The sequence below is a fragment of the Rattus norvegicus genome, chromosome 17 (genome assembly GCF_021556685.1).
Source record: "Rattus norvegicus strain SHRSP/BbbUtx chromosome 17, alternate assembly SHRSP_T2T, whole genome shotgun sequence".
Taxonomy (NCBI): Eukaryota; Metazoa; Chordata; class Mammalia; order Rodentia; family Muridae; genus Rattus; species Rattus norvegicus.
The window spans coordinates 91,039,687-91,060,566 of NC_141550.1; the positions used below are offsets into that span (position 1 = coordinate 91,039,687).

Here is a 20,880-nt window from a genome sequence, read left to right on the forward strand (position 1 = left end):
TAGAGGCAATTCTTTTTTTAACTATACTCCTTCCTCCTGTAGAGATCATTTAACACAAGAAACTATTTTTGAAAGCAGAAACCCAACACATATTTCAACTCCCACGTAATATCTGCAGAATTTGTAACATCTGCATATTTTCTCTACTAATTGCAGTGTTAGTCTGAAGTTAATTATATGAAACTGATTTTTTTTTGCCTAAGCACAACTTTTATATATCGCATTTAGTTTAATTGGTACTTTGAATAATAAATTGTTTTTCACTGAGAGTATATTGTTTGATATTGCTAATGAAATGATTTTAATGTTTAGCTTAGCTATTATGAGGAATTTTATTTTGTCTTGTGTTTTTAAATATCATTGTCTATTGTGGGATTCTAATTAAACTGATGACTACCTTTAAAATCTTCAGTATGGTGATATATAAAAACACTGTAGTGAATGGCAGGAAATGCTCCGTTATCAGGCAAACTACATGTGCAGCCTTCAACTGTAACAGAGTGTCTTTCCTTGTGCTCCAGTTGTTTAGAAGTATTTATGCATTTCACACTCTTTTGTTCCAAATACAGTGATACACATGTTGTACAACTGATAGTGGTCGATATTGTTAATAATGATGCTGATCAGGTTTCCAGGTCATTTGCAGGCCTGTTAAGGAAAAAGTGAGGCAAAATAAATTCTACACAGATTGTCTGAGCAAAGAAGAATCCTGGATCAGGAAGTGTTTGAAAAAAAAGGAGATTATAAGCTTTGCTAGAAGAAACAGCACACAAGTTTTATGGACCAACAAGAGGAGGAAGGCTCTACCCACAGAAGAGCTGCAACAAGTCAGTAGCTGTTGAAAGAGGGAGGATCAGTTTCCCTCAAGCATGTTGTCTCTTGATAGGTTGCTCAATCCTAAGTGGTCAGCCTTAAACACATTTCTGTGTGGGCAGCACTAATTGGGCATGCATTCACATATGTGCAAAACAAAAATCCTAGAAGAAAAAGTCATGATTTTGAGAGGGAGGACTTTGGACCAGTTAGAGAAGGTGTAAGAAGTAGAAATTGTGAAAATATAGTGTAATCTTACAGGAAATTCTCAAAAATACTAAATTTAGTTTTTCCAGGAAAAAGAGGGAGAGGAGTTGTAACTGAGAGTAAGAGAAAATTATCAGTGGGATCAGTAATACAAATGAGAACTCAGGAGGAGTTTGGTCCTTTTTTATTATACATTTATTCTATAAACATGCATATTCACTGGCTTATGTGTATACACCACTGCACAGATATGGAGGTCAGAAGACACATTGCAGAAGTCAGTTCTCTCCTCCCACCTTGTGGGTTAAAGTGATTGATCACAGATGAGCAGGCTTTGTGGAGAACACTTTTACCCAGTGAGCCATCTTGCTGGATGGAAAAGATCAATCTCAATAGTATTCAGAGGACAAAGGGACAGAGGCACAGATCAGAGAGCTTATTCTGGGAGCACAGTGGGGAGGACATGGGGTGAACGCTATGATGTCATGTTATGGGGAGCCGTGGGTACCAGGATGAAGAATGGAAATGTGGAGGTGTAACTGATACATAACGAATAAATGGCTGCTCAGGGACCAGACAAGAAGTGAGAGTATAATATGGAAATAGACAAAATACAAGAACTCAAAGTAGTGTGGGTATCCCTACATGAAAGGGATCAGCAAGGCATGTTAAAACCAAGAGCGTGTTTTCTCTTCAGGAAGACCCTTGGAATCTCCTTTTGGGTACAGGACTCATTTCTGATGTTTCAAAGACTTGAAGAAATCCTTCAGTAGAAACGTGAATAGGTTAACAGCAAATCAGTGGCAAACATTTATGTAAACTCTGGTTTGAACAAAATGGAGTTTCCGAATGACTTGTCTACCACTGTTATGGTTTGTGGACTTAGACAGGATAGCTAGATAGGCTCAACAAGCAGGCGGTTACAGAGGCTTAGGTAACAAGCACTGAGAGCCATGAAAACTTAATTTAAACCTTAAGCCATGAATGCTTAAAATGTAGAATTTAAAGGACTCTAAGACTTCAAACTTGGTGACAGAGGTCATGTGGTGCTATTAAAGTTGGAAAAGGAAGTGGCCTCTACAACTGGCAATGGCCTCGGGTGGTGTTCACGCACAAAGCCAGCAGCCATCAAGCTGAATAATTCAGATTTACCTTAAATCTCATTGAGGATTTGAAGTAAAGTTTATTTTCTTTCTTTGGTTTTTGTCCATGTCAGGGATTTAAGCATAGCCCCTGGCAGATTGGTTTATTTAAAGGATTTCCGGTAATTGGAGTACTGTCTAATGTTTAAATTCTTCTAGAAATAAGCTGGAATGTTGGCAGAGAGAGAACAGCTTGGCTTGTGGATGGACAATCAGTGCTTTGAGTGGAGATCAGCATTACAGGTGCAAGGTTACATCTGGGTGACCTCGGATGCAGGGTGTCTCCATGGCATAGCTGTTGTTCTCAGCAGTTAAATGCGATTTTTCAATAAGGTCATGTTACTAAGAGAGATGAAGTGGATTAGTCCAAGTGGCTTCAAATTGCAGTGCTCAAACAGGCCATGGTATCGCATGCCTGTAATCCCTGGATTCAGGTGATTTGGGATGGAGACAAGACCCTGTATTAAAAATGAGAGAAGGAAGGAAGGAAGGAAGGAAGGAAGGAAGGAAGGAAGGAAGGAAGGAAGGAAGAAAGAAAGAAAGAAAGAAAGAAAGAAAGAAAGAAAGAAAGAAAGAAAGAAAGAAAGAAATGTAGCAATGATTATTTAAAACTGACCCATGAGCATCTTAGTATTTGAAGAAAGTTGAGTTGTAAATCCTGTTACATGCTTTTTGTATGCTGGCTCATCTAGTTAGTAAATAGTGTTTGTGCACTTTACGAGCCCCCTTTCTCAGGTGAAGAAACTGTGCTTTCAGAGGTCAGCCCATGGCCGGAGGCTATGTGGAGTTAGGGAAGAGAAGCAGGCTCAGCCTTAGGCGCTCTCAGCTGATACATTGTGCTTGCCTTGCGGCTCCTGGCAACAAAGGTCCTAAAAAAGTGGAGGCAGATTTTATGACTCTTTCCATACTCCACCCACAAAGTTAACATTTCTGTCATGTGTGAAGAAACAATGTTTCATTTGTAAAATCTGCCAAGGAGTGTTTAGCAACCTGTGCTCCCACATTTCTGGCAGTGGTTATTTTTACTTCCTGAACTGGGTTGTTGCAGCAGAACTTCCATTCCTAGAGGCTGTGTAGGCTCCTGAGTTAGGACCCAGACTCTCTGAATACCATAAACTTGGGTTAAGAATGGGAAAAGTCATTTCACAGTCATGGTAGGGAATAAAAGCCACATATCAATAAAGCAATGAGACTATCAATTGCGTTTTACAACGGCAGCGGCAGAGGAGAGCTCTGAAAATATACACCCATATAAAATTTAAAAATTAAAGGCACATCATCGGTATCTTTATGGGAACGGAACTTTGCAAGAATCTTAGATTGTTTCTCTAACAAAAGGAATAGTGAAGAACTTAAATTTTCTATTTTTAGCTTATGAGGCTAATGAGGAATTATTTGTCCCCCCACAGCTGAATTTTTATTCCTCCTGTGGGGCATTTATCTCTGCTATGCAGTGCGGACTGTGCCGTCAGCATTCCATGAGCCACGCTACATGGCTGTCGCAGTGCACAACGAGCTCATCATCACTGCTATATTCCACACAATCAGGTGAGTGAGCCTCGGCAGTGGTCCAAAATTTGTTGTCCTTGTGGCGTGTGCTGCAATTTAATTTAAATAGCAAAACTTGAAAAGACGGGTAATAGAAATATTTAAGAAGAAGTGTTAATGGAATCCCTAATCGTGGCAGAAATGGCAGACGGTTCTAGTTGCTCTTTATCTCCTCAGATGGGGTTTCCTTCTTCTTACTTCATCTATTTTGCTGTTAGCATAGTATGTAAACCCACTTACAAAATGCTGTGGGTTTTACTTATGTGCTGTACTGAGTTACTGAGATGTAAAACAATATACATAAGTGTGATATAAGTAGCTATAGGTGTGTACCCCCTTTCATTCACATTTAATATGCTGGTCTAGACATCCAACAACTCGTGTCTCGGGCTCTTTTGAGTTCTGCTCAGTGTGATGACTGGATGGTTGTGTCTGACTTCCTGGCATCCTCCTGCCTTTGGTGTGATGTCTGAGCCAAGACTTTATCAACTAGCTATTGGTCTACGATTGTCTCGTGTATCTCTACAGCAGGGGAGTAGGAAGACGGCAGAGTCACCAAAAGAAAATGTGCATCTGACTTCTGAGACCTTTCCCGGGCTTCATAATTAAAAAATGAGATGAAAATCTCAGGAGCCAGATAACAAAGAATCCTGGCATTTTATCAACAACCGGAAAAAAAAATGTCATCCAACTGCTTGAAAAATACTGAAAATTAGAATATACTCAGGACTGCATCAGAGATGTTGAGTGTCCTTGTCCTGATGAAAGGGTTTAGGGTTCATTCCCCTGCTGACATTCAGACTTCCCTGGAGTTAGGGTAGAACAGGAGGCTGGGAATGTGTAGCAGTGTCTCTGAGTGCTTGTCTCTTATTTCAGGAAAACTCAGAAAACGCTAACTTCTGTCTTTGGGAACCGATGATGCCAGAGAAAAGTTAGTACTTCAGGCATCTTCAGTTCTTAAACTTGTAAACAAAAAAGGAGGTTATTACTGTCCCGTAGCCTTGGACACCCCACCAGGTCAGGGGTCAGGGGAACTGGCCCAGCTCTGTGTCTCTGCAGCTCAAGAAATGGAAAAATAAACGAAGAGAAGAAAATAAAAAAGGTATCAGAAAGTTGAGGAGAACAGAATGCGGGGTCAAAGTAAAGCCAAAAGAGAAAGCTTTCTCTCATTAATTGATTTATTAATTATTAAAATAATTTATTGATTAATTTACTCACTTTGCATCCTGATCGCAGCCCCCCTCCTCTCAGTCCTCCTTCACATACCCCCTCTTCTACAACTTCTCCCCTTTCCTCTGATAAGTGGGGGACCCCCGTATCAACCCACCCCGGCACATCAAGTTATTGCAGGACTAGCCACATCCGCTCCAGTCCCCACTCTTTGGTTGGCGGTTTAGTCTCTGGGTCACCTAACAGTCCAGGCTAGGTGACTTTGTTGGAAAATGTGTCCTGCCTATGAGAAGTTCAGGGACAGGGGATGGAGCAGAGACTGAGGGAGTAGCCAGCCAATGCCTGGCCCAATTTGAGACCCATGGGCAAACACCAATCTCTGACACGATTAATGATACCCCATTAAGCTTGTAAATATGAGTCTAGCACAGCCGTCTTCTGATAAGGTTCCACCCAGCAGCTGACCAAAAGCAGATGCAGAGACCCACAGCCAAAGATTAGACAGAGCTTGAGACATCTTGTAGAAGAGTTTGGGAAGAGTTGAGGAACCCAGAGAGGATAGGGAGTTTCTTAAGTCCCCTGGGACTAGAGTACTCAAATTTGAGAGAGAATACCCTGGGTATGGAATGTGGGAAAATACAGAGCAGAAGACCTTGTCATAATCTCATAGGATAAAGCTAGAGATCACCTTCCAAGTGATGTCACTTTTTGTTATTAGTCTCCAGAATGCCAAGCGTGTAAGTGTAAAAGGTTAACAAGCATGCTTCCCTGTAACTAGCTGCAAGCCAAGGGCCCTATTGCCAAGCCACATAGAGACTTCAGAGCTCCTCATAGGTGGTTTTCCAGGCCTGCTATTATTGCAAGAGGACTAAGGAGAAGAAAAGGTTTTCTTTTTTGCCTCACAATAAGCTGCCAGCTTTCATAGAAACAAATTGTTCAAATTTTCACAGCTCAAAGAAGTTGCATAAATGTACACGTCTACTTTAGATGGCCTCTGGTTTTACCACTAAATATGATTTTTAATGGATTTGGAAATGTAAACCATCTCAGGTCCTTTTATCAACAGACAACTAAATTGATTCTTAGATAAGATTTCAAAGGTATTTGATGAAGAAGGCAACGTATAGTCACTACGTAAAAATGATAAAAACAGTTAAGAAAGAAGCCCATTCACACTCCCCAAAGATAAGCACTGTTAACACAGTAGGACATCACCCCAGGTAACTTTATATACATGTGTGTGTTTGATTAATTATAAATTTGGGAATCTATATGGCCAGAAAGAACAAATAAATTAAATTGTAGTTTCGCACAGTAGATTCACTTTACATCCTGATCATAGTCCCCTTCCTCCAGTCGCCCCTCATATAGACCCTCTCCTAGGCCCCTCTCCTCCCCCTCTGATAAGGGGGGAGGTAGATCTATAGATAACTAGATCTATAGAACACTGACTTAGAGCATGGGTGGAGGAAAAGAATAGAAATAATATTTAAAAGTCAAATATTTCCAAGGCCTCACTCACACATGGAATCAATAATGCTGATGCTTATAGAAATCCCAGGAAAAGAGCAATAATGATACATTTTAATCACAAATATCCATTTTAGTCTTTTTTTCTGAATAAATCCTGTTGACTAAGATTTTGGTACTAAGAGAGGCATACCATCAGTATAACATTTCGGTTTTGGTTATTCTGCTTTAAATATGTTTATACAAACGTGTATGAAAAATTATCATGCACAGGTTCACTTTCACTCTTAAAAGTGGGAGATTACACAAAAACACACCAATTTCAAAGAACAAACTCTGAAAAGATAAATGAGCTAAGGCCCCACTCACCTCTAGTCCTTTGCTGACTCTGAGAGTTAGCATGAAGCAATCCTCTAGGAATCTGCAAGACCCTTTTCAGCTGCTTTATTTTTAAGCACAAATTTTCAAATATTGCTACACTCCTGCATTTTATATCTATTTTTGCAAGGCTGAAATAGCATTTTAAAGTTGAAGTTTTAAAACGACTACAAAACAGCTTTTCTCAAGAGATTTCCAGCCAGAGCTACAACCTGGCAGTGATTTAAGGCTGATTAAATCGAAAGTAATTAATGTCAGTATTATTCCAAAGTACTATTTTGGAAAGTCACAGTTTTCACTTAAAGTGTATGGAAACACTCCTTCTAAATATAGAAGATCGCTTGCTAAGCAGAGCACATACATGTGTTAGTATATGAGATAAGATTTCTCTTAAAGAAGAGGCTTACAGACATGTATCCATTTCCACTAATGTGCCTTTCTGCTCCACAATGGCCACAATGGCCACAAAATGACTGAATTTTTATCACTTTTCTAGGGCACACTATTTATATGTATGCACATGTAAATGCATGTGTCATACATGTCTTACAGACTGTGATCTGCTGCTTATGACAGTCCCATTACAATAAATTTTAGAAATTTCACATGACCCAAGGGTAAAAAAAAATCATGTAGAAAATTTTATCACCTTGTATAAAGTACACATATTCCAAACACAGGTAAGGCTTCTTTTGCCCCAGCTGCCTACAATTTCAGCTCTTGGGAAACCCAACACTCTTTCTGACCTCCACAGGCCTATACTTACACATACACATGAGCAAAATAAAAGAACTCTCAATAATATGAAATATATTGGTATGGTAACTTAAAACATTGTTATATACCATTGATACAGAATGTTGTTCTCCAGTGTCTAAGGCAGTACAATAGCATATTGAGCATTTGGGATCCACAGTATTGTGGAAAATTAAATGGGATTATATTGTTATTATAATTACAATAAAACCTTTATAGGAACAGCCCCAACTTGGGCATGGGGATGAGTCCTTTGAAACAGAGCTGTTTGTGCATGCACCTGGGAATTTTAGAGCGGACTTAAAGAAGGGTTCTATAAAATCCTCAAATGGAAATTATTCTAAATATTGTATAATAAATTACTTAAGGCAATTTAATAATTTGTGAATACACCAAAGCTTTATTTTAAAGGTTTCCTCTTACTGCTCAGAGGTAAAAAAAGTATTTATACAGTATGGAAGACACACACACACACACACACACACACACACACACAGACACCACCCAGCACCACAGAAAGAATGAAAATAAATAAGGATTAATAAGGAAGTATCTCAAATCTTATTGGTCCATTCATTTATCCATGGCATGTCACCATGTCACCATTTAGGATTTTGACACTATTCACAAAGACAAACGAGTAAATAAGTAACTGCTCTTTTCCCGTCTTCATTTCAATTACTGTCTTAAAAAATGTTATAAGAATCTATGCAGGTGTGACTTGTAACTTAATTGTCCTGAACTACCAGTCCTTTCCTTCTGTTTTGAACTTACCTGCATTCCTAGCTGTACAGAATCAACCTATATATGAATGTCATATTAATACATGTCAACAGAGAAGTGTTAGCATGGTCAATGTGTAGATGCCACCTTAAAAAAGAACTTTTCAGTCCTTCCAACCTAAAAGTCATGTATGCCTTTACCTTTCTGCGATGAAAAGATGTGCTATAGAAACAGGCCTTTTCTTTTTTCTAAATACACTAAGAGAAAATGTTTCCCAGAACGCTAGCATTTGACACAGAAATCTCGACTTTGGCTGCTAACATGAAGAACCGTCCTTTCAGATTCGTGCTTGCTTCGAGGCTTCAGCCTGACTGGATGCTGATGCTGTACTTTGCACACACTCACTTGACTGTGACAGTCACCATCGGGCTGCTTCTGATTCCAAAGGTATGCCTCTGGCCTTGCTTTGTTCTTGCCAGATAGGACCATGTTCTTGTCTGAAGGACCATGAAGTGACTCTTCTTAGGTACCCACCACTGTGCACAAAGTGTGGAGGTTTGCTTCATGCTCCATAATTTGTTATTAACATTCCTCCACAAGAAAATGAGTGTCTGGTTTTGCAGAGGATGGGGAAATTTATTAAACTTTTGTGTAAGTAGAAGGACGTGAGTGTGAAATTACCTATAGAGGAAGGTCTGTGGTGGTGTATTCTGGTTAAGATTTTCCTGGGCTTTCAAAGAGATGTGGAGAAAAGGATTCCAGGACTCGGAAGATGTAGATTCTAGATAGTCCTTCACCTTAAATTAGCTATGCACTATAACACCAGCCAAAGTTCTGATCCGAGTTTCAGTTCCACAGAAGTAGATCTTCTCAGAATAAAATTAGATGACATCTAAGTTTGAGGTAAAAGTAGATCATACAATGTTATCGTACCATAAGTATCATCACCACCGTTTTGTTGTATACAGAGGAGCATGGTGTTAGAGCAGCCAAACCCAGAGTTGTGGTTTCTTGTCTTTTAGTCCTGGCTTTATCTTACATCTCACACGTAACCTTTAGGTTCAACCTGATTAAAAAAATAAAACAATTACAAGTGACATAATATTTGTTTTTCTGCCTTCCTGAGTTGTGTCAACTAAACACAATATTTTCATAGTGTAATACAAAATTATATATTTACTAGATTGATGGCTACTCATACTTTTTCTTCCATAAATTGTTACTGATCTACAAAGAGAACTTAAATCTATATCTACTTTGTACATGAATGTTCACAGCATCATTATTTATAACAGCCTGGATGTTTACCAGCTAATAAATGTATAAGTAAAATATGGTATAATTTTATTATGGAATATTATTTATCAATAAAAAGGAATTTAAAGTAACCTGAGAAAGTCAGAAATTAGTCAGAACTCACCATACAACTCTGAGAGCGCAAGTTAAATACAATAATCCATATTTTTTTTAAAAAAAGTCAGATATAGTGTTACATAGTGATCTCCATGCAAGTGAGAAATGCTGTCTCAAAAAATAAGGTGAACAACATGCCTCTGACCTACACACACACACACACACACACACACACACACACACACAAATGCACGCACATACACACACACGCCTGCACACACAGATATGTACACATCTATGCTTCCCACATTTCTACACAAATATGTATACATGCACACACACATACATGCATACACACACAGACACACACACAACCTCCCCCACATTATATAAATATACTTATATGCACACACACGTGTGCACGCACACACACACACACACAGACAAACACATGAGTGAAATACATGTCTATGCTGTAGCCTGTGGAAATTATAAAACCATAATATCAGGTAAAAGGGTAAGCACATAGGACTGCTACATTTTACATGAATCCATCTGCATGTGATGTCCGGAATGGGCACATTTGAAGGGAAAGATAGACTCCTGGTTTGTGATACACAAGAAAGCAAATACTAGGAATGGTGGTATCAGAGTTTCCAGAGTTCTTTCCGAGGTGCTGAAAATATTGTGGGATTCAACAGTGCAATGGCTGTACAACCTGATGACTCAAAACACTATTTCAAAGATAGCAATGTATTAATACAAGATTGTGCTAGGCACTTAATAGATGCATAACACAGAGATAAAAATCTGTTCTGGTGGCTGTCCTTAGGAGTGGGGTGGGGAGGAAGAAAGTTAGTAAGATAAATATTTAAACTGGCATTTTAGGTAAAGTCCTAAGGAATAAGGATGAATCAGGAAGTGTATGATATCTGACAAATGCCAGTTTGTGTTTGATTTTTGTGGTGACCAAACCCAGGGCCCTGAGCATGCCAAACAAAGATTCTACCCCTTGGTGGTGGCTCTACCTCCAACGCTTTCTTAAACTTAAAGTCGTGTCAAAGATTTTGATTGAGAAACAATTCTGTTCATGTAAGTGCTCTCCAGGTGGTATAACCAGTATCTGGTAGTCTCTACCACATTTCCCACTCATATCTTTAAATCTACAACACAGATCTGCAGACCTCTCAGAACAAGATGAAAAAGATTTAGTCAACATGTGTTTTCAGGAAGTTCTAGTTAAAATATACAGATTGTTGTTTTTTCCCATGTTTTTACAAACACATGCATTATTGATATTCAAGTTTTATGCCTGTTGCTATATGAAAGCATCCCGAGGGAAGAAGGATAAAATTTGACTAAAATTCCAAGCCACAGTCCATTGCGACCGAGGGGAAGTTGAGGCAAGAACTTAAATGGATAGTGACATCACATCCATAGTCAAAAGCAGAGAAAAATGAATGCACTGGTGCTACTGGATTGCTTCATCTAGCATCCTCTTATCTCACACAGTTCAGGCAGGCCCCATTGCCTAGGGAATGATGACACCCACAGTAGTAGAGACATTCCCATATCAATTAGCAACCAAGACACTCCCACACAGACATGCCCATGGATCAATTTCACAAAGATAATTACTCAGCTGAGATTCTTTTCCCCGTGTGAGTCTAAGTGTTAGCAACTTGACATAAACTAACCAGTACAGTTGGCTAGGCTGTGTATCATGAAATCCTTTGTATCATGAAAGAAATAATCTATTAGATTTAGTACAAATTCACTCTGAAGATTACTCAAGGTTCTAGTCCCAAGCAATACTCAACACAGTTCATTTTGCAGAAACATGAGTTTCACATTGATTTCCTTTACCTCAGTATTCTCACTGTTGGTGACAGTTGTCCAAGTCTGAGGGAGCTGTCTCAACATGATCTATTAATTTTTAAAGAAATACTTGAACTATTGGTAAATTAGTACTGGAGAACCCATGCTTTCTAAACTGCTCTCTCAATTTTCATAAGACACTATTTATATAATATTTAAGGTGTGGCTAGCTTGATTCTTTTAGTCACTCACCCAACTCATTCTTCCTAAGGAAAATGCAGATAAGCACTAAACAGTATCACATGAGAATAATCGAAATGTGATAAGGGGGGGCTGATAAAAATAATACGCTTGAGGAGAAATCTGCAATGTCGGTGAAATTTTTCATTCTAATTTAAATACCATCCAAGGAAGACATCATGGAGGAGGATAATGTACTCTGTAGGGTGCCAAGTAGAACCCAAGAACTGTGACCCACTGATGACCCCTGGGTGTCTGGGGTCACATATCCTGTCCTCTGTGTTCTGAAAGATTCCTTTATCTAAAGCCAAATTCAGGAGCTAGAGAGTCACAATCCTGTCTCCAGAGCTAATTGCATGTGTAGATTAATAAATTCTCACTGAAGTAGAGCAAATATTATACTATATAATGTTATATCAAAACAGTTTCCATCCGTGCACAAGTACATCACATTGCTTTTCCTAGGGAGACTCTCTTAGAATCATTCTACTTTTCTACTTATTTTCATTTTCACATAGCAAATATATTATGGAAAATGAGTAAAGTCTATTAACACCGGAAGCCCAACAATGAAACAAAGGGAAAACTAAATTCAAAGGGTGAGCAGAGTTATGTTGCCTCACACACAGTTCTAGAACACAGCGGGAAGGCTAATTACCAAGATGGCAGTAAGTTATCGGTATGGTTTGTGAATGAATCTATCGAGATGAAGCAATAAAGTTAGACTTGGTGCCTTAGAAAACACAACACTGTCTAGCAATGGTTTGATGGCTACGGCTCACACAACGTATCTGTTGCAGTTTTCACACTCAAGCAATAATCCCCGTGATGACATCGCCACAGAAGCGTATGAAGATGAGTTGGACATGGGTCGTTCTGGATCCTACCTGAACAGCAGCATCAATTCAGCCTGGAGCGAGCACAGTCTAGATCCAGAAGACATTCGGGTAAGGCCATACGGACTTCTTTGTTTTGTCACTTTAGTTCAACTTACGTCACTGGTACAGACAAGTATGTGCAGACTGGGGCATGTGCATGAACTCTTGTTTCTATGTTTAAGGAAAAAGACGATGTCTGTGAGAGACGAAAGGGACCACTGAAGTAATATTACTGTGTGTAATCATTATATAGTTGTGCTGCACAGAATTATCTCAGCAATTACACTTGCCTTGGTCATTCTCCCTATTCTCAACCAACATTTTTGGACACACATGCTTTATAGCAAGACCGCCCTATGAGCAGGGGGATGGCTTATTTAATAAAATGTATAAAGATAGAGCAGCCTCTAAAGGAAGAAGTTGCTCTAGACTGCTGTTCCTGAGTCCATCTTTTACCACTCACAAGTATGTCAGTGGCTACATGATGCTCCCAACACTCCACGGGGCTACTACTGTTCAGGAGCAGTGAGGATGCTGGGTTCCTTATAGTCTGAACCCTGTCTTGAGTCTTGACACAGACATTGAAACCTCCAACTCCTTCCTTTGCTCCATGCAAAGGTAAAACCTATGAACTCATGTCTTTGGAAAAAAGATTTACTTATTTTATGTATTATGTATTATTTTATGTATATGAGTACTCTACGTGCATGTACACCTGCATGCCAGAGAAGAAGGACGTAAGATAACATTATAGGTGGTTATGAGCCACCATGTGATTGGTGGGAATTGAACTCAGGACCTCTGGAAGAGCATCTCTTAGCCATCTCTCCAGCCTCTGAATTCATATCTTCAAGGTCAATGTTTATATGAGAAAAAAACCCACAGAATTATGTAAAAGTGAAGAACAAGTAGAAGTTAGAGAATGTTGTCATTACAATTTCTAAGAAAGCCCAATCTTGTTTGTATAAACACTACCTGGCTATTTTCTGTCTGAAACACTAAATCTGTGCCTTTTTAAATATCCCCTTGTCCTGGCAGGATGAGCTGAAGAAACTCTATGCCCAGTTAGAGATATACAAACGTAAGAAGATGATCACAAACAACCCCCACCTCCAGAAAAAGCGGTGCTCCAAGAAGGGCTTAGGCCGGTCCATCATGAGGCGTATCACTGAGATCCCAGAGACGGTCAGCAGGCAGTGCTCCAAAGAGGACAAGGAGGGCACAGATCACAGTGCAGCCAAAGGGACAGGCCTTGTCCGGAAGAACCCTACTGAGTCCTCAGGGAACACAGGGAGACCCAAGGAGGAGTCCCTGAAAAACCGGGTCTTTTCTCTCAAGAAATCCCATAGCACATATGACCATGTAAGAGACCAAACTGATGAATCCAGCAGCCTGCCCACAGAGAGCCAGGAGGAGGAGGTCACGGAAAATTCAACCTTGGAGTCGCTGTCAAGTAAAAAACTGACACAAAAAGTCAAAGAAGATAGCGAGGCCGAGTCCACAGAGTCAGTGCCCTTGGTCTGCAAGTCAGCCAGTGCTCACAACCTCAGCTCTGAAAAGAAGCCCGGGCACCCACGCACATCTATGTTACAGAAGTCGCTCAGTGTCATTGCAAGTGCCAAGGAGAAGACACTAGGGCTGGCTGGTAAAACCCAGACTTTAGTTATGGAAGACCGAGCTAAGTCCCAGAAACCTCAGCCAAAAGATAGAGAGACAAACAGGAAGTACTCAAATTCCGATAACACAGAGACTAAAGATTCTGGCTGCCCAAACTCTAATCACACAGAGGAGCTAAGAAAGCCCCAGAAATCTGGGATTATGAAACAGCAGAGGGTCAACCTCCCCACTGCCAATCCTGACGCGAGCTCCAGCACCACCCAGATAAAGGACAATTTTGATATTGGAGAAGTGTGCCCTTGGGAGGTTTATGACCTGACCCCCGGTCCTGTGCCTTCAGAACCAAAAGCTCAAAAACACGTATCAATTGCAGCTTCGGAAGTGGAACAAAACCCAGCTTCTTTTTCGAAGGAGAAGTCCCACCACAAGCCTAAGGCAGCTGAAGGTCTCTACCAAGCCAATCACAAGAGCATAGACAAGACAGAGGTGTGCCCCTGGGAGAGCCACGGTCAGTCCCCTTTGGAAGATGAGAATCGTCTGATTTCTAAGACTCCAGTTCTCCCAGGGAGAGCCAGAGAAGAGAATGGAAGTCAGTTGTACACAACCAATATGTGTGCTGGGCAATATGAAGAACTGCCCCCCAAAGCCGTAGCATCAAAAGTAGAGAATGAAAATCTCAACCAAATGGGAGACCAGGAGAAACAGACATCTTCTTCTGTGGATATCATCCCTGGCTCCTGTATCTCGAGTAATAACTCCCCTCAACCCTTAACGTCACGAGCCGAAGTGTGTCCCTGGGAGTTCGAGCCCCTAGAACAACCAAATGCTGAAAGAATCGTAGCTTTACCCGCCTCCTCTGCTTTAAGTGCAAGTAAGATACCCGGGCCACGGAAATAGGAAGTCCAGGACACTTTCAAAATGTACCACCCTGGGAAGAAAAGGGGTAATCCCGAGTTTGATAAAAATAGATCTGAAAATCAAACGTTACCAAGGAATCTTTGTTAGCCTAGGGAAACATGGCACATGGTGCGGTAAGGTGAAGGCAAGGGCTGGAGAAGGCCAGAAAAAGGCAGTAATGTGTGCCTCCAGCCATGAAAAACCAGATCAACACTGGGGGACAGCTTAGCATTTCAGCCTGTTAAAGGGACATTTCCCTGTCTGTCTTTACAAGTGGGATTGAATGGCCCCAAGCAAGATTCACCAGGAGGCATGGAAGACAGGGGCATGGATTTTATGATGGATAAACTTAGATGCACGTGACTGTAATTCTAAGTAGTCGACTGAAAAGACCTTCATCACCTATTTAACCTTGGTAGCACTGCTAACTTAATGCACCCCAGTACCTTTTATATACACGATTGCTCTCATTTTCTTAAAATCTGTGTGTGTCAGTAAATTGTTGTGTCTCCTATTCAAGCATTCCAGATTGTATAATTTTTGCAAATAACTTTGATATTATGTGACACAACACATTTATGCAATCTGCAGCTACTCAATTGTCATTGCAACCTACCAAATACCTGCTGTCATCTACCAAGTGCGGTTGATTCTTGGAGTACAGTAAGCTTTCTCTGGCTTAGGAAGCCATAACTGTTATGATGAAAACTTTTAGTTTGGGCCATGGTTTATATAGTGAAGTTGGGTTTGACTCCTTTGTTTCCCATCATGGCTTGTTGTGTGATGTCTTAATTTTTTTTTTTGAAACATAAGTTGAGTTGCTTGTTCTACACTTCTTGTAGGGACTCCAAAGCTTTACTAATCTTGGAGATGAAGTGGTCCTACTTAGTCATATGTCTCAGTAAGTTAAGGACAACTTACTCATTGTTTGTTCCAAGTCAGAGCTAGATTTCCCCAATGCATCGCCCTTCTTAACTCTTTCAGTATTTCACATTAGCATTTCCTAAGGAAGAAGCTGAATGAGAAAACTGTGCTGTCCATTGTTACCAACAGAAGAGGCCAGCTCTAGGAACGCCCTGAGGATAAGAGTATACTGCAGGTCCAGGAATTGCCTTTCATGACAAATACAGAAAGGTAGCTCCTAATAGCACTTTCAAGGGATTATTTTTATAAAGAGAAAAAATAATGATAGCATCAAGATCATTGAATGGATATATTTTTATTATGCATACTGAAGATAATGATATTTTAAATTACCTTAAACTATTTATTCTCATAAACTTTTATTCATTGCTTCATCTGGGTACAGAACTTGCTGGGCTCAAATCCCAAAGAGATTTTATAACCTGATTTACTCAAAGCCCATAGGTATGAGTTCTTTATGCTCCCCAGTACCAGAACTCACAAGCCCTTCAAACTGTCCTTGCAAGCCACCTCGCTAAAATGTAAAGCCTAAGATTGGTCTGCAGATATCAAAGCATATCTTAGAGAACTTGCTGCATTCTATGCTGATCACTAGAATGAGGACCCTGAGCTGCTGACTTAGCTCTGAGGATTGTGATCTTGAAATGAGTCTCTAAAATCCAGGCACAATTTATCTAAGGATGAATCACTTAAAACTACATCCCAGGCTTGATTTTTCTCCCATCATAAACACTGAACAACCACTTATGTGACCAAGACATTTCCATCCGAAGGAACAGTTTTACCTTTGCTGAACCCCAAGGAGAATTTGCTAGGAGGATGCAGGAGGGGAGGAGGAGTCAGGAGGTAGACACAAGGCTGTGCCTGTGCTTTGAGTCTATCATCAAACTTTTCTCAGTGTTTACTTTTGTACTCAGCAGGAAGCAAGCACTTGAGGAATTGGCAGAGTTGGGCATCAATTGCCCTTGCCCATTTGCTTGCTTCATCCATTACTCAGGTTGGTGGGGTAGGTTTGAAAAGCTACAGAGGTTTTCTTGTTACCTGCTGCCTTCATTAACCCATCATCCCCACCTTTCCAATCAAAGCCTATCTACTCTGTGACTTTTAGACTTCTCTTCTGAGGAGCATTTGTGAACTTGGCTTAGAGTTTGTAGACTCATGTACTTGTTCCACTTGTGTCTGAGGTCTGTTAGCACTAGATTTGCTTCTGAGAATTAAGCAGGTAACTGTCACTGACTTTCATTGCACTTTAGGATGACCCTGCTTGACCTGTGGCTCACAGAAGATTTGCCAAATTATACCGTAGTGACAGGCTGCCCACCCCCAATAGATTATTCTCCACCATCACAAATCAGCACAAATGCCTAGGGTCTTTCCTAGAGCTTCATTTTCATGACTCGTCACCAAAAGAAATTGGACTCTGTCATTCTGGAAGCTCTTTTCCCAGGCTGAGAACAATAGAAAGTACGTACAGTGTGAAGGTCTCACAAACATTTACTAGGTTGTCCTTTCAATGCATGTGCAGGCTGCACCCTGTCATTGTTTTACTCCAGTGTTTATAAATAAGTAGATTTATATCTGTCTTAATACAAGTGTATATTTTATGCAAGAATTAAATGCTTTACAACATAAATTATTACTCCACCTCTCGTAAGCTTCGGTGGCAATACGGATTGAACCCCGACAGTTGTCTTGTATTTGCTTCCTAGGTTTCTGCATGCAAGTGGTGATAGGTAGGACTGACGATACACTGCCTTTGACTTCTAGCACTTAGCAGCCGAGAGTTGTAGAGTCAACAAAGCTATAAGTCTCTTCACTTAACCTGTGGTTCTTCTAAAACTATTATCCGAATCTACAGCATCCCACCATGGAATATTTGGTAATTTATGTTGTGATGTGTTGCAGCATGTAAATAACTATAACTTCTCTGCAATAAACATTTATATGAAAATGATTGGTGTGTTCATCTCTCGAAAGTTGATCGTATTTATCCAACTCAATCAAAGGTATAGCTTTGTGAGATTGGTTCCTCCCTCTCTCTCTCTCTCTCTCTCTCTCTCTCTCTCTCTCTCTCTCTCTCTCTGTGTGTGTGTGTGTGTGTGTTGTGTGTGTGTGTGTGTATGTGTGTGTGTGTGTGTGTGTGTGTGTGTGTAATGTTCTTGTTGCCTTTATAATGCTGGTCCCGGTTTCTTTGTTCTAAATTTAAAACCTGTTAAAAGTTCTAGAGTAAAATATTTCTATCAAAAATATATTTCATCCCACATACGCTGGTCAAAATGTATGTACTTTATGGCATTCTTTCCCTATGAATATTTGCAAAGACAAAAAGAGCATTGCTCCAATTTGGGTTATTTTTCTCCTTAAACATTTGTTCATAGGAAAGTGGAAGGCTAACTTCAGGAACACTGTTCAAATTTGGCGTTAACTGGGTAGAAGGCAGATAATGGAATGTCTAAGCAAGTTTCTAATTTCTGTCTCTTCTTTTGTGGTGTGAAAGCCATAAACTATCAGAAATAAAATTATCACATCAAATGAGAGTGGAAAAGAGATAAATATAAGATAAGGTCTTCTGTGCTACTGAGTGCTCAAATCCAGAAAGAAAAGTCAATGGGGGAATGAATAAAAAACTCTGTGGTGGTCCGTGTAGACCATACCATCATTTCAATTCAGTCAGCAACAGGTAAGTTGGGATGTTTTGTGAATAAAAGGGAAAAATTATACAGGTGTCACAAGACTTGACTCTTCTGTGACATTCTTGCCTTTCTTTTGACCTACTTCAAGTCCTTCCTTTCCTGTCTCAACTTCCTTGCTTCAATATGAGCATGACTTTTGTCAGACAGTGCAAAACGAGAATACAAATACAACATTAAACATTGTACCTGGTTAGCAATGTGTCTGAGTCATCCCAGGGAACTAGGACTTTCTTGTTTGCTCTGTTCAAGCAATAGCCTACACATTCCTGCCTCTGGAGACCAGATGGAGGCCTCTGCCCTTCAGCCTTGTCTTGGGAAGTCATTAACTCTGTCCACTTGCCATTTAGTTGCATCCTGATCTGGATCATGGCTAATTTGAGGGCTCCAGAGTTTGTTCTATTCATTGTTGTGCGCCCATTCTCCTGCAAAGGGGTTTTCCATGCATTTAATAGATATTTCCTTCATTAATGTATTTGATTTCTAAGAATTGTTCAGAGTACATGTGAAAGGAAAAGGTAGAGCCTAAAGAAACTACATGTTCAGAATTAACAGATATATAGAAAGTCTAGCAGTTCTGAGGAAACCCTCAGACTATGACTAAGCCAAAAGAATCCAAATGCTCTGGCTTTATAGGTGCTCATTTGCCAGAATATGGAAGAGGAAGGTTAAAACTCAGGCTGTGGTTAATTTTTTTCAGACATATATAAAATATATTTTCATATGTCATAAAAAGTTTAAAAAATCAGACTGTAGGAAATAGCTGTTAGTAGTTTGAATACTTGAATGCTGAGAAATTAAGCCTCGACTAGCTTTGTCGAGAACATCTGCAGAGACACTCAGGTTAGGCAACAGAGTTTTCTGAGAAGTGAGATATCATATTGATATGATGAGAATAAGAATGAGAATGAGAAATATCATATTGATATTTGACTGACTAGAATTTTCATCTATGTGTCTAAGCTTTGCTGTATAGGATTATATGTTTGTAGTCATAACATGCGTGCTAGATAACTATAAACAATGTGTGTGTGAGTCAAAACATATAGGTTGCATGTAAACATATATATATATATGTATATATATATATGCATGCCCAACCTACTGGCAACAAGAAAGATAGACTGAAAGCATAAAATTATTTAACATGGCACAGATATTAAAATATAAAGAAATATATTTCTCTCCCTTTTAAATCCTCAAGACTAACATCTCTAAGCATATATGGTGAATGATCCGACTTGTGGATTTGACTGTACTTTTTCCAGAAATTGTTACATATAATGAGTTGAGGAACTTGGGTCCATTTTATGGTCTTCAGATCAAATTTAGTACAAGAAACATGTCAATAAATTGGGATGAAGCCAAAGTTAATGGAAATTACATTTTGGTACATGAGGAAACTGGAAAATTGCTTAAGAACACCAAGTTAAGAGCTGAAAAGATGGCTTGGTAGTTGAGAGCATTGGTTGCTCTTCTAGAATTCGTCGGTTCAATTCCAGCACCTGCATGGTAGCTCATAACCATCTGTAATGGCAGTTCCAAGTCATCCAGTGCCTCCTTCTGGCCTCTTAAGGTACTAGGCACATATATGGTACACTCAGAAATACATACAGACACTCATGCACACAAAATATATGGTAAACAAAAAGGAACACCAAGTTAAGAAACAATTTCAGAACTCACTTAATAAAAGTCATCGTGGATTTATTTTTCTGGAACACAGGAAGGCTTGATAGGTGGTGACTCAGGCACACACAGGCTCCATCTCTTAGTAAAGAAAACAAAGAATCATCCTTGCCTCTGATAGTGTCCTGTTCATGCAGCTATCTTTAGCCATGTAACATACCCAAGGGTGAAGACCCATGAAGCATAGAAAAGTTGAAGCAACGTACCCTTTCCCTCTTGTTTGCTTTCTTTCAATCTCTATAACATTGAATGATTAAGTTTGATAATAAATTTTAAAGCAAGCAGAAATTAAAGTTGCAAAGCGTTGTTTTGAAAAGTATCTGTAAGTTGGGAGATATTCAATAGCTAGTTTTTTAATTTATACAAATAGGGGTAAACACTTTTGCGATAGAACAAACGTGAACAAAATCAGGAAACCTGGGTCTGTCTTTGGTATGCATGACTGGGGAAGACCCCATCAATTTACTGTTTATATTTGTCGCCAGAATAAGATATTTGAATGACAGAAATCAAGGTCCAATGGTTCTACTATAAGAATGTCTTTGTGTATGTGTATGTGTATACACA

The 20,880-nt window shown here is 39.6% G+C and overlaps 1 protein-coding gene across 1 annotated transcript in view; it reads left to right on the forward strand.

The window, feature by feature from the left end:
- Gpr158 (G protein-coupled receptor 158) overlaps positions 1 to 17,887 on the forward strand; it is a 409,526-nt gene extending 391,639 nt beyond the window's left edge. The window contains 4 exon segments of the mRNA NM_001170326.1: positions 3,572 to 3,710; positions 8,549 to 8,654; positions 12,419 to 12,565; positions 13,535 to 17,887. Of these exon segments, the coding sequence (NP_001163797.1) occupies positions 3,572 to 3,710; positions 8,549 to 8,654; positions 12,419 to 12,565; positions 13,535 to 15,010 (1,868 nt within the window). The 3' untranslated portion in view covers positions 15,011 to 17,887.
- Positions 17,888 to 20,880: the final 2,993 nt, after the last annotated feature.